This window comes from Lissotriton vulgaris, chromosome 2_1 (assembly GCF_964263255.1).
Source record: "Lissotriton vulgaris chromosome 2_1, aLisVul1.2, whole genome shotgun sequence".
In the NCBI taxonomy this organism is placed as follows: Eukaryota; Metazoa; Chordata; class Amphibia; order Caudata; family Salamandridae; genus Lissotriton; species Lissotriton vulgaris.
The window spans coordinates 811,774,582-811,789,621 of record NC_141687.1 but is presented as its reverse complement, the minus strand read 5'-3'; the positions used below and the strand labels follow the sequence as shown (position 1 = coordinate 811,789,621).

Genomic DNA, 15,040 nt, shown 5'->3' with positions numbered 1-15,040 from the left:
GCACTTCCGATAAGACATGTGATATACACACAGGTATATATACATCAGACAGATATAAACATATGTTTGCATGTGTATCTATCTAAAAAAAATATATATATATATATATATATATATATATATATATATACACACACACACACACACACATGCACATATATACATGTACGTATATACATACACAAATATATAGTGGTTTAAAAAGGAAAGCTTTTGCACAATGGAGATTTGAGATAACAAATCACAAAATTCATAATTTTGTGTGTGTTTAATACTGTAGGTAATTTCAGCAAAAGACTAGTCGGCTAATATATAAAATTCCTATGTAGTTTCGTCCAGTTCATGGCTACATTGGGCCTACCTGATGTGTATATTTCGTTCACTTTCTTTGTCAATCAATGCTTTGACTTTTAGAGAGTTTAAAGCTTCAAATCAATCTTATTATACTGGACTGCCTAGTGGGTACACAGGAAAAAAATGCCAGAACACTCAACAGGTCCACTGTAAGCTCACCGCTGGAGAGATCACGTTTCAATGTCCCTGCAGCAGCCCACTGGCAGGAAAGAAAGGTCAACATCAACATTCACCCCTCTTTAAACTTCTCCTTTTAAGCGAGAGCAAGTAACATTAACTACACCGTGCTGACAGCAATGAAAAGGGTGAAGCGTTCTGCCCATGCCCATGCTGCCAGTGACCGTGATGAAAGCCAGAGAAGTAACAGCAAACACGTACCTGCATGTCGAAAAAGGAGGAAACTGAACGCCCCTTTCTTTGCATTCTCGAACTATCCTTTCTTTTACGTTCCTGCAAAGGTCCAAGACCCTGAAAAATAATGCAGTGTATAAAACAAACCATACAGGTATCAGATATCTATGATAGAAATGAGAGGCCTTTACAAATACAAGGACTTGTTACATTACTCAGCAGGAATTCTCCACAGTCCCAAGAAAACAGAAGATGACCTCTAATTGAAGTGTTTTGCTTGTTTAGTAGCAGTTGAAAATCAGTAAAGAAATTAAAAAACATACATATCTGAACTGGCTTCCCAGCAGGAAGATCCTACAAGACATTCTTTAAGGCGACAAGAAAACAAAGATAGTGTTATTTGGGCCCACATTTAAACACCCAGGTCCAAATTTTCTGTGCTAAACTAAAGAAGTTGGCCATCAAACACATCATATTAAACACTGTGCATCATCAGGAAAACGATGCACCTTAGCTCAGTCAAACACCTTCCGAAACAATTCACACCGACTTTCCAATAAAGACATCACTAATCTATAACTAAATGAAGAAGGAAAAGTCTCAAAAAGAAGCCACTCAGTACAGCGAGTATAGTACTATGGAATGTTCTGCTTCCTTTATTAAAACATGATTCGTCCCTCAACATCTTTAATACCCAGCTGAAGATACACTTAATGAACAACCACTCTGCTAATACCTACTGACCTCAAATCAGTTTTCATTAAAAAAAATCCTTTATTGAGATTTCAAATGAGTGTATTATATTCACAGTATAATAGTAGAACAGCACCAAACAGACGGCGGTCACACCCATATAATGAGTAATAGAAACAGGTATTCCGAATACATACGGTATAGTGGTAGACCACAACCATCCGAGTGACAAGGATGTCTGGCCAGGTAGTATTTTGCCTAAAATATATTTGGTCATGGTAATCGAAAATCCACACAGAAATAAAGTCAATTTAACAACAAATGTAACATGTAAAAAGTCCGCCCTCTATAACCCACCTTCCCCCAAGCTTCCATTAAGACAATCGGCATTTAGCAATTACTAATAATTTATTTTCTGCCAATCCACTGATGCATGGTCCCAACGTGCAATGAGCGTGTAGGTCTGCTACCCGTGACCCCGGTCACTGTTACTCTTAAAGCGTCTCTCTAACCCTTATGGTCTGGATATTCGTGATGCATTGGTCTTTTTCCTCTTGCTCCAAGAGGGCCTGGGTCATGGCATCCCAGAAGAGCAGAATATCGGACACTTTAGCATCTCTACGTGTTCTCCATATGTGTGCCTCTGCTGCCGCCCGATCAAATAAGTCTCTCTCCCAAGCCTCCCTTGTAGGGGGTTTCACCGCCAACCAGCTGATAGCTATGCATCTCTTAGCCATCATGAGGCCTAGCATTGTGAATCTTATGCTCAGCTTCAATCTAGGGTTGTAAGGTAAGAGTCCCAATAAGCATTGATTAATTGTATGTGGCACTTCCCATCCTGTTGCACCCCGGAGTTGTGGTAGCACCTCCAACCAATATGATGTGATGATGAGGTAGTGTCATACCATACATAGGAAATCTGCTGTTGCAGCACCACATAGAGGACATCTATATTCCCTATTGGCTTAGGTGGCATGTAATCTCTTGGGGGAAGAGATAAACCATGTGTATTACGCTGTATTGTATTTGTTTAAACCGAGCGCAGACTGAGACCTAACGGACCCCCTCATGAATTTTTAGCCAGTTGGTAGGGCTCATCGCTGAGATCTTGCTATGGCTCCAATCATGGACAGTAGGTTTACCAGTGTTTGTGTGGGGTAATGGCCTCAGGGAATGATGGCCATAACTGACAGGCCATGGCCACTATGTTGGCATACTGAGGGAATTGTCCGCCACCTAGTCCAAACGTCTCGATGGCGTCCTGTAGTGTGATAAAACATCTCTCAAGGTAGAGGTCAGAGAGCATCATGCATCCACTCACTTGCCATCTATCTATTGCCATCAAGCAGGCCATTTGTGCAAAGGGGCAAACTATCCAAATATCTAAATCAGGAGTTTAAGGCGCTCAATTAATTATTCATTGCACCGCTCACTTCCAGAGCCCGCCCATCATCCAGATCACGTGAGGTGATTCAGGAGGAATCCTCTGACCGCAGTGCCCCAAGCTGGTGTCCGTCATGTGTGCCGTCCAATAGGGAGGCTCTCCATCTAACCAGTGAACCATGTGTTGTAGTTGTGCTGCCAGATAATATAACTCCATATCAGGGGCTTCCATTCCACCCCTATTCCCTGGTCTTTCAGGGTGCGGAGGCTCACTCTCTCTATACCTCTTTTGCTTGCCCAGATAAGATCTAAGTGCAGTTATCTAAGTCCCGAAATACTGTTCGGGGAATTTCATACGTTGTACCTTGGAGTATGTATAGGCATAGTAGCACTATCCCCATTTTAATTGAGGCTATTTTCCCCATGAGCAACAGTCTCAGTGTATTCCAAAATATAATCGAAGGGCGTAGGTTACCAAGAACTCGGCCCAGATTCAGATCATAGAAACGACGCTCGCTGTGTAAGACCTATATGCCAAGATATTTGACACTATCTACCTTCCAGGGTAGCCCCGCAGTTGGAAGACAGTCAACGGAGAGGTCCTTCAAGCAGCCCAATGGGAATAGGTCAGACTTGGCAGTATTAACCTGTAGTCCGGAGATTTCCCTGAATCCATGCATAATGTTAACCATTAGGTGCCCAGAGATGTCTGGTAGACGTAGGTAGATCATGGCATCATTGGCGTACAGAGAGATGGCATTATGAGATATACCAACCTGCATATCCTATCCATGGAGAGCCTGCCGGAGGCGGCACCATGGCAATGGCAAGCGGCCCTTTGGCAATGCCAAAAATTAAGGGCCGACCTCAAATCAGTTTGAATTATTCTTTCATTTATTTGCTCTCTCCCAGGATTTTTTCTAAGCCTATCCGAACATGCATCTAATGAACAGCAGCTCTCCTGGTGCCTGCTGATTTGTACTTAGGCTGGTGTATCCTCTCTCAATTTGTGTACCTACTATCTATCACATATAATTAAGGACTATGCTGAATGTCTCTCAAATAAACTGTTGCATCGTCGCACAAGTTACTACTTGTGTAACAATATATCTGTAAGAAACATTAGTTAGTGATAGATTCCTTGCCTTAGAATATCCCCAGGCGTCAGACTGCATCCGGAAACTTTTGCGTAGCAGTACCCTTGCGTGTCGGTAGGCGTCGTCTGCGGCTCCGCGTCCGTCGTCGTGGGCGCCGTGATGACGTCGTCGGAGTACTTAGACGCCGCCTCTGCGTGCTGACGTCAGTTCTTAGCCACAGCTTTTCCGCGCCAGAAGCGCAGAGCCATGACAAAAACCAACACTGGTGCCAAGAAACTAGGGCCCTGAAAGGGGATGACCTTAACCCTAGATATCGGTTCGCAGAACGGGGAGGATTGGTGGGTCGGTAAGGAATCTATCACTAACTAATGTCTCTTACAGATATATCGTTACACAAGTAGTAACTTGTGCATCTGAAAGAGACACGTTAGTGATAGATTCCTTACCTTAGAATAGATACACCAGCAATACCATCCCCGTGGTGGTGGGTCTGCGAACCAATAATCACACCAGAAAGTCCTGGAGGACGGAACAGCCAAAGTAGCCGTCCCTCCGGACTTGACTGTCCAGGCAATAGTGTCTTGCAAACGTGTGCAGCGAGGCCCATGTAGCCGCCTGGCAAATGTCCTGCAAGGGCACACCTCGGCCCAAGACAGTTGTGGTGGCCGTGGCTCGAGTGGAGTGAGCCCTCAGCCCAACAGGGGGTTCCTTCTTAGCCAAGGAGTAACACGCTTGGATGCACAAGATAATCCACCGGGAGATGGTCCGCTTATGCACCGCTTTCCCTTTCTTAGCGCCCGCGTATCCCACAAAGAGTTGATCATCCACCTGGAACTGTTGTGTGCGATTCAGATAGAATGAGAGCGCACGTTTTGGGTCCAGACGGTGGAGTCTCTCCTCCTCTCTCTCTCGAGGGGTGCGGAGGCGGAAAGAAGGTGGGCAACGTGATGGATTGCCCAATGTGGAAGGCCGTGACTACCTTGGGAAGGAAGGAGGGCCTTGTCCGTAACACAACCTTGTCCGGATGGACTGAAAGGAAAGGAGGCTTACAAGATAGAGCCTGGAGCTCACTCACTCTCCTGGCAGAGGTGATGGCTACCAGGAAGGCAGTCTTCAAGGAAAGAAGGCGAAGAGGACAGTTGTGAAGTGGCTCAAAGGGAGCGCACATCAGGAACGTAAGAACCAGGTTCAAATCCCACTGAGGCATCACGAAGGGAACAGGAGGAAAGGTATGAGTGATGCCCTTCAGGAATCGATTAACGATAGGGGACTTGAACAGACAGGCTGAAAGAGCTGAAAGAGAGCCCTTGACAGTGCCCAGAGCAGAGCCCTGCTGGGCAAGAGAGAGAATAAAGAGGAGAATCTCAGAAAGAGGGGCAATGATGGGTTCCACAGCCTTTGCTGTGCACCATGCCACAAATCTGTTCCACCTGCAGGCGTATACCGACTTTGTGGAGGGACGCCTGGCTGCCAGAATGATGTTGCAAACTTCAGGAGGCAAGTCAAATGGCCTCAACTGTCGCCGCTCAATCTCCAAGCATGGAGGTGGAGACTGGACAGGTTCGGGTGGAGGACCATCCCCTGCTGCTGCGACAGAAGGTCCTCCTGAAGAGGCAGACGAACCGGGGGACCGACTGACATACTGAGTAGCTCGGGATACCAGTACCTTCGTGCTCAGTCCGGAGCCACAAGGATGACTTGTGCCCGGTCGCGCTTGATCTTCTTCAGCACTCTGGGAAGAAGTGGTATAGGCGGAAAGGCGTACAACAGACCGCAACTCCACTCGCAACGAAAAGCGTCCCCGAGCGAGTGCCGCCTTGGAAATTCCAACACGCAGAACTGATGACATTGCACGTTCTCTTCTGTGGCGAATAGATCTAACCAAGGCTCTCCCCACTGCAGAAAGAGGCCTTGCGCCACGTCCGAGTTCAGACGCCATTTGTGATCCATCGAGCACCGACGGCTGAGTTCGTCCACCCTGGCGTTCAGAGAACCTGCCAGGTGTTGAACCACCAGGGTCGTGCCCTGATGTTCCAGCCACTGCCAGAGGCACAGAGCCTCCTGGCATAGGGTCCACGACCCCACCCCGCCCTGTTTGTTGCAGTACCACATGGCGGTGGTGTTGTCCGTGAACACCTGCACTACACTCCCCCTGACAGAGGGGAGGAATGCCTTCAGTGCTAGACGAATCGCCCGCAGCTCCAAAAGGTTGATATGGAGCCAGGACTCTGCCGGAGACCAGAGGCCTCTGATCTCCGCTTCTCCCATGTGGCCTCCCCAGCCCTGGAGGGACGCGTCCGTCACAACCACGTGCTCCGGTTGGGGAAGGGAGAGGGATCTGCCGCTGACCCAATCGCGGTCCGTTATCCAACTATGCAGCTGTATCGCAGTGCCCTCCGAGATCAGGACATGGTCGGATAGGTTGCCCTGATGCTGGGCCCACTGAAACTTCAGGTCCCACTGCAGAGCCCGCATCCGCCACCGGGCGTGATGCACCAGAAGGATGCAGGAGGCCATCAGCCCCAGAAGCCTCAGCGTCAACCTGACAGAGACCCGGGATAAAGGCTGAAAGAGTGGAATCAGAGACTGAATATCCCGGACCCGCTGTTCAGGTGGATAAACCCGAAACTGCGCCGAGTCGAGAACCGCTCCGATGAAGAGGAGCTTCTGAGAGGGGCACAGGTGTGACTTCGGCACATTGATGGAAAACCCCAGCTGGTGCAGGAGGTCTGCCGTAGTCTGCAGGTGGCCGACGACTGTCTGGGGCGAGCCCGCCTTCAACAACCAGTTGTCGAGGTAGGGGAATACTGAAACCCCTAACCTGCGCAGATGAGCTGCGACCACCGCCATCACTTTCGTGAACACCAGTGGGGCGCTGGTAAGGCCGAAGGGGAGCACGGTAAACTGAAAGTGCTTGCGGCCTACCGTGAACCGCAGGTAGCGCCTGTGGGCCGGTAGGACGGGGATGTGGAAATAAGCGTCCTGCAAGTCCAACGCTACCATCCAGTCTCCTGGGTCCAGGGCAGCTAGGACCTGAGCCAGTGTCAGCATTTTGAAGTTCTCCTTCCGGAGGAAGCCGTTGACGTTCCTTAGATCCAAGATAGGGCGTAGGCCCCCTTTGCCCTTCTTGGGTACCATAAAGTAGTGGGAGTAGCAACCACACCCTACTTCTGGCCTAGGAACGCGCTCGATGGCCCCCTTGGCCAAGAGGGCCGTAACTTCCTCCTGCAGAAGTCGCAAATGATCCCCCGATACGCGGTGGTATTGCGGTGGCATGGCTTGAGGGGTCGCCTCGAAGGGGAGGGAGTAGCCCCTTCGGACGATTTGCAGCACCACCTGTCCGATGTGACAGTGTGCCAGTGGTGGAGGTGATGGCGAACCCTGCTCCCCACTGGCGTCACATGGGCCTGAAAGCACGGACTAGGAGGGTTTTGAGGTGGAAGTTGTGGACTGACATCGCCGTTGTCCCCGACCCCGGCCACGGCGGTTTCCCTGGCCGCCACCGGGTTGGATGTTATCTGCGGTGCGTGGCTGGCAGCACGTGTAGGGGCACCCCTTCCTTGGCCACGAAAGGAGCGAAAGGCACCCGTTTGCTGCCGCAGGCCGAGAGGCCCAAGAACCTGACTGTAGCCCTGAAGTCCTTAAAGCGCTCAAGGGCATGGTCTGCCTTGTCGCCAAAAAGGCGACAGCCATCAAACGGCATGTCCATGAGTGTATTCTGGAAATCGGCCGAAAAGTTGGCGGACCTCAACCAGGCATGGCGACGAATCGCCACCGTCATTGCCATCGCTCTGCCCAGTGATTCGGTGGTATCCGGCCCACACCGGATAGAATACCGTGCCGCAACCCGGCCTTCTACAAGGGCCTGGTCGAGTTTGGCCCGTACCTCCAACGGGCACTCTGGCAGCACTTCCGCGACTGTGTCCCACAGAGAGTGGGTGTAGCGGCCCAAGAGGCATGCTGTGTTGGAAGACCGCAGTCCCAGACTCAGGGAGGAGAAGTCCTTCTTGCCGTACTGCTCATACCTCTTGAATTCCCTGTCCGGCGGAGTCGACGGGAATGCGGTTTGGGAATTGGAGGCCTGGATGACCAGGCTCTCGGGGGTGGGGTGGGTGGACAGGAAACATGGGTCGCCCGGGGCCGGGTGGTGGCGTCAGGCCATGTTCCTATCTACAGGCGAACCTGTAGCGGGCCTGGACCAAGTGCCCAAAAGAACGTCAGTCAAGGCCTCATTAACGGCAGCAGAGGCTCAGCCGAGCTTGACCGCGGTTTAAGGACCTCAGTGAAGAGGTTAGTCCTCACAGCCGCGACGGGGAACTCAAGACCCAACACCACACTGTAGGTTGCCCCCTCCTCCGAAGCCACGGTAGGAGGCGAGACAAAACCAGTGTCTGGCAAGGTGTCCAGACCACTGGCATCCCCAAGTCCACTTGTCCAGTCCTCCTGGGACGGACACTCACGTGTCAGAGGGTCTTCAGACTCCTCCCAATACTCATCACCCATTCCCTGATAATCAGGGTTGGCTAGAGATGGGGCCGGCTAATTGAAGTAAAACTCCCCAAGTGGCGTTGAAAGCGGTGGGGCCCTGCGGCGCCGGACCCGAAGGCGCCGGCGGCGTCGGGGCCAAAGCACCCGACCAGCTAGGGCCCCCAGACGGGTCCGCTGGGCCCGAAGGCACCGCGGAGCCCGTCGGAGGAGCGAGGGACCTCATCGCCATGAGGAAGCGCCCAATCTCCTCCGGCGTCGTGTGCTGCCCAGGGACCGGAGGGTGTGGGGCAGGCCGCGACGCCCGCAACTCCGACGGAGCCGCGTGGGCGGTGTCACTCGAACCCCCAGCCGCGTCGCACGAGCGTCGGGGGGAGTCGGAAGAGCGATGACGTCTCTTCGACTTCTTGTGCTTACCTGACGACTTCGACCCGGAGGAGTGATGTCGACTCCCTGAGCTCTGATGGCTCCGACCCCGCAACCGGTCCCTCGACCTCCGTCCGGACCGGGACCTCTCGTGGCGCGGGGCCGACAGCCGGAGTTCGAGCCGCTTGCGGGACCGCTCCCGCCTAGCTTTCAAAGTCAGGGCCCGGCAGTCGGAGCAGGTCTTGTCGCCGTGGTCAACGCCGAGACAGTGGAGACACTGACGGTGAGGGTCGGTGACCGACATCAGTCGGTCACAATCCTCACAAGGCTTGAAACCTGGCATCCCTATCGGCACCATCCGGAGTCGAAGACTCAAGAAAAATGATCAAAAGGGATCATAAAAAGTTTAGTCAAAAAATGACTAAGGTACCACTTTTTCCGGATCTGCGCTGCGGAGCCGCAGACGACGCCTACCGACGCGCAAGGGTACTGCTACGCAAAAATGTCCGGATCCAGTCTGACGCCTGGGGATATTCTAAGGTAAGGAATCTAATACTAACCTGTTTCTTTCAGATACATGTATTTAACATTGGTGGAATTCTTCCCACTCAATATTTGTTTGAAAAGCTTATCATAAAAAGCCATTGACTATTTGTAACGCACTTGCGGTCACAATAATGTTTTAATCACTGTGTCCACTTCTGCAACGTTCTCGTAGCATAAAATGCTATGATATGAGATTAAGGTTTTTGGCAGTGAACTCCATTTACAATGGAAGGAACATCTAGTGCGAGTGACTTACCTGTCCCAGGGAACAGATGTTTCAAACGATTCTCCTATTAAATAGTATTCCAAGCCCAGGTCCTAACAAGAGAAATAAACAAACAAGTTACTATTGTAATAATGAACTAACACAAATTATATTGGTTTTCCTTTAAAACAGAGGTGTGGCTGCATTTCAGACAAATTCAAGGTACATTGTCTTTATTGTTGTGATTACTGTGCAGTTCGAAATAAGGTTAATTGAGATGATATTATCAAAACTGTGTGGAATAGATGATGTGTTGTGGTTAGTGGGTGAACTACAGAGCTGTTCCCAATTGTGACTTCTGTGCTTGACTGACTATCTGAGGATAAGCTGAAAGAGATGATAAAACACCTGGGTACAATTAAGGACCTATTTAAGTCACAGGTCATGATCACAAATTTCTTACTTAAATGGCACCTGTCATGCTGGAAAAATGTAAGGGAAGCTGCTACAGGGATCCCACCATCCGCTGCGATAGTGACTCTTCTTAGACCAGGTAGACAACAGGGTTTTTTTATTTAAAAATACTACTGATCCATAAGATGTGTGTGATGTAACAATAACAATACTTCCTACCAGTGCATTCTGTGGATTAGATGTGCTAAATCCAACCTTAGTATTCTCTAAATAATCACCCCAATACACTGCAGAGTGGGCTACAGGTTATGTGGCCTGACAGATGTTCTTTCTTTAAAAATGTGGACTTTATAGAGTGAATACAGTATTTTTGGCTAACTACTCTAAAACGATATGACAAAGTCTACTAGACTTGAGCTCCAGTTTGAAGAACCTTTGTTTCTTTTTCAATGTTAAATATTTATTTTATCAATGAACAGTTTGCCAAGTTCTGAACTTTTATTCATCAATGTTATTTGCTTTGTTTCTTTTACCTACACGTCTGCCTCCACAACCAGCCCACGAACAAGGTCTGCCCCCTCTGTTTCATAATATTCTCACTGAGGCTGCCATGACCAATGAGAGAGAGCACAAAAATATTATCTGCCAACAGTATTTGTCTTAGCCAAAAACTCTGCAACCTGCAGAAGGAAACCATTGTGCACCTCTAGATGATCCCTATTCTGTGTGAATAATACACCCCCCCGACCAAATCAATTTTTATAAATTGAACAACCTGATGTACCTTGAATGGGAAGTTGCAATGCAATAGAATAGCCATGCCAATGATTTCACTTCTTCTAGGAGCAAAGACTTGCCTTCAGCTGTCTGAACATTCGTTTATAAGACTAGCTACACTTTAAGTTTTACATACTTCAGAATCTTCACTCTATACTCTGATGGTTCAGTTCACTCACACTGAGGAGCAAACTCACAAAGGTAAATTCTGCTGTAAATGTATGCTTATGACGGAATGTACCTTACTTACGCCTGCGAGGAATTCACAAAGGGATCTCTGCCAGTCTTAAGTCAATTTAAGAGTCCACTCAAAGGGCAGGAAGGTGTGTACAATGATGAACAGGAATAAGATCCAGCTAGGAATGTCACAGGATGTTCCCAGGAATATGCTAAGAAACCTGCATCCAATGCAGGTGAGCATGCATATTCCTGGGAACAGGAGTATACATCTGAGAGTACAGATTTACAACTTACTTTTGAATTGGGCCTTAGTCATGGGAAGTAAAAACCGTGAAAATCCTTACTATAGTCTATATAGTGAATCTCAAGCGAGGTTGCTTATCTACTAAATACACTTGTGATGTTGCTAAGGGGATTTTTCTTCCCCACATTCTCAGCTCAAATACACCCACCCACTCATCATTAAAAAAAATTCCACTCTCTAAAGCCTCATTGTAAAATATTTTCGGCAAGTAACAGAATAACAACGCAAATAAAAACAATATGAACGCTGAAACTGGTAACTACACCCCACAGTGTGAAAAAGTAGGCCAATAACATGCTCTCCTTGATGGTACCACAGTTCAGTAATACATAAACACACAACCAGTCATCAGAGCAACAACAGGTCGCTAAGCGACTCAATAACGAACATGACAATTTTCAGTTTATCAACACAGTACTTATCCCACTGCGTATAACACAAGTACCCCACGAGTCCCATCTTTCCCACTTCCTCTACTCAGCCATTCAATCTACTTCTCCTCCTCAGACCTTCTCACGGGGTCTGCCTTCAGAGAGATACATGAATTCTAACAGTATTCAACATAAACCCTTCTGAGTGTTCACCTCATATACTCACTCTCTTTCTAAAAACCTCATTTCCCACCCTCACAGAATACCATAGACATTTCATTATAAGTCATTCCCAAGGCCACTCCATAGACAGCTGAACTCAGATGAAATAGATGAACACATTTCTTTATCAGCATAAATAGCTATGCACAATAAACTCAGAATAGTATAGATCATGTGCTCACACTTCAACATTTTTATCTCACACTCTGTATCCATTAATACATTATTTCAGCATACATTCAAAGAATGCAGACTATTCTGTAAAGAGCATTAGCTTAGCACAGTTTACATTCATCTAGCTCATGAATCTGCAGCAGCATCCTTGGACTTGCGACCTCCTCTGCCCCACTTAGCCTGTACCATTTTGTGTATTTTCAAGATATAATCAGTGGTTTCCCTCTTCTCCAATAAATACAAGCAAGAATTAGTGCAACCTCTTCAATTAAAGGTGATTTACATCATTATGTAGCAAAGAAATAACATTGTCAAAGTCCATTTAAATGTAATGTTTCCATTCTTATCCTTTCTTGTATTGGGCTGAAATGGGAAATTTCCAGTAGTGTCCAATGAGATGCCATGGAGCTGCTGACAACACACAACGCAGGATCATTCTTAGCTCAGTGAGTGCCTTTGAAAGAATTAATTGAATGATCTCCTGACCTACAGATGTTTGGGAGAGTCACAATGCACAAGACATTTAAGAGTGGTAGATTACTGAGAGGCAAGAGAATGGAATGTCTGGGCATGAAGTGTTGCTGTCGGTTTGGTGTACCAACATACCTCCTTAACAACTCTAGATAGTTGAAGCTTATTCACAAAATGTTTCAAGGATGCTGATCAATTTAAACTGATACAGCATCCTGCAGATAGGAGAAAGAAATAAACACATACTTTCAGACAAATATAGCATTCCAAAATCCATGCAGAACTAGCCATGTAGCAAGCGCTTCTCGTCACCAACCAATGGGCTCTAAGAACAAGTTACTTACCTTTAGTAGCGCTCTTTTTGATGGATAATCTATATATCTGCAGCTCCCTCACCTTCAGAATATCCCTAGATGTCAAAATGGATTTTTAAGAATAGCCCCTACGTGTCAGAAGGTGGTGTTGTGTGGTTCGGTGCCCACTTTCGCCCTGCTCCAGAATTGGCAGGAGGAGTCGTATATAAGCTCAGCCCAAGAGCAATGACACCAGTTTCTTTCTAGACACCGTGCGCACCCTCCGACATACAGCTCGAAAATCAATTATGTATGTAATTTGCAGATCTCCAATTTGAAAACATTATAGATGGAAAAGAATCCATTTCACAGAACGGGTAGGTAGAAGGGCAGTGAGGAATCTGCGCTTAGAGAAACTATCCACCAGAAAGAGTACTACCGAAAGTAAATAACTTGTTCTTTTGATGGATGCCCTGTAAGAGACTAGGGTGGATGTATAAGCGAGGAGGCCGGGTTCTTTAACAATACTGCCTGTAAATTCAATTGTGACCGATAACAAAAGAAAATGAGGTGAAAATAGAATAATGGATGTTGAAGGGTTAATCTTCTGTCGTTTCTCTGTAGCAGATCCTTGGAGAGTGTAGGGAACACGGAGTGCCAAATTTGTCTACGGTGCCTAGGACTTACCCGCTGCCAAGCGTCCTCTGGGGCAGACCACCAACCTTCGGACCAGATCACCGCCTCCTCTTCACAGTCAGGGGCCGCTCGGCTTCAGCTTCCTCTTTCGTTGTTTTCTCCCGATAGACAAAGTCCTCCTGATGTAGCCGGCTCTGACTAGGATTTTCGGTGCCCCTATATGTCATGACTGCCACGACTTTCTCCCTGCTCTAGTCCGTTTTCCAGACGGTCGGGCTCTTCCTCATTCCGGCTTGTCACACTCCCTTCTGGGTTCTGCATTTCCTCTTTGTACCGTTGGAGTGTTGAAGATTGGTTCCTCCATACAACAGCGCACCTCTCTTGTGTAAAGAAACAGTCATTCTTCACTGTGTTTGTTCTTGCCAGTGTCTGTTTTTTAAACCCTTATATTTCCTTTCTTACAGGGCTCCAGATGTTGATTGAGCACATCTGGAGGAAGGCGTGGCAGACTAAAGGTAATGTACGTGGTAAAGGAGTCTGATCAGCTCCCTTCTTACCCGCTACCATCCTACAAGGTGCCTTCGCTCTGCGGGACTACTCCAGCTTGCTGTCCCTCGTCTCAGGCTCACCAGATGGGGAGCCAGGGCCTTTTCCGTCGCTGCCCCCCAGCTCTGGAACACCGTGCCTATGGAGATCAAAACTCTACCTTCTCTTGACTTGTTAAAAAAGGCCTTAAAAACGTGGTGCTTTTCAAGAGCCTACTCAGGTTGAACTGCTGAGTCTTTGTTATGAGCTGGTTTTGGAATTAGGCGCCTTGACGCCCATTGGGCTAAGTTTGCGCACGATAAGACTCCTTTCATTTCATTCATTTCATTTCATCTCTCACATACTTCTAATCGCAGACTCCTCACTCTTAAAACAAATGCAGAAGAACTATGACTTCCAGTGGCGGGCTGTGAAAAGACTCAGGCCAAAAAGTCAGCAGCACCAAAAGGTCAAAATGCGCTTCCTGTCATTCCTGGCTGTCAAGGCAATAATGCTTGGTGAACGTGTGCACTCACACCCACTTCAGCTTGACAGATATCAAAGAAAAGCACTCTGCGAACGAGTGCAGTGGTATTCAGCCTTGGACTGGTGGAATGGGCCCTCAATCCATTTAGAGGCTGCTTCTTGCCAACGTGTAGACAATCTTAATGCAGAACTTTTCCCCAGAGAACCCCACAAAGAGATAACTGTCTGCTGAATGGTCTTAAGTACGACCAATGTAAACGCTCAGTGATCTTCTTCCAAACAATGAAATCTCTTCTCCTCCTTCAAGGGTTGAGGTGAAGCAAAGAATGTTTGAAGTGCAAAGGACTGTCCAACAATAAAGGGAGTGATAACCTTTAGTATAAAGGACACTCTAGTCCTCAGCACCAGCTAGTACAGAAAGAAGTAGGAGTAGGGCGTCTGGACCGACATTGCTTGAAGCTTACTCATGTGATGCGCTGAAGTAATGGCAATGAGAAAAAAATGTCTTCAGGGTCGGGGTGTAGAGGATAGCTGTGCAGTAACTCAAAAGTGGTGCACATAAGAACAGTAACAACCAAATTAAGGTCCTACTGAGGAATCATACAGGATTTAGGTGGAAACATGGACTAAACCTTTTAGAGATGGCATCAAAACAGAAGATTTGAGCAAGGGCGGTTTGTCCTGTAAAGGCAAAAAGTGCAGAGAGG

General features: G+C 47.7%; 1 protein-coding gene across 1 annotated transcript in view; it reads right to left on the bottom strand.

Moving 5' to 3' along the window:
- The window catches only part of AGPS (alkylglycerone phosphate synthase), a 760,022-nt gene that overhangs the window by 131,874 nt on the left and 613,108 nt on the right, over positions 1 to 15,040 (bottom strand). Inside the window, exons 16-17 of the mRNA XM_086956197.1 lie at positions 9,532 to 9,593; positions 733 to 822 (exon numbers count right to left, since the gene is read on the bottom strand). Of these exons, the coding sequence (XP_086812323.1) occupies positions 733 to 822; positions 9,532 to 9,593 (152 nt within the window). The remainder of the gene's footprint in view (positions 1 to 732; positions 823 to 9,531; positions 9,594 to 15,040) is intronic.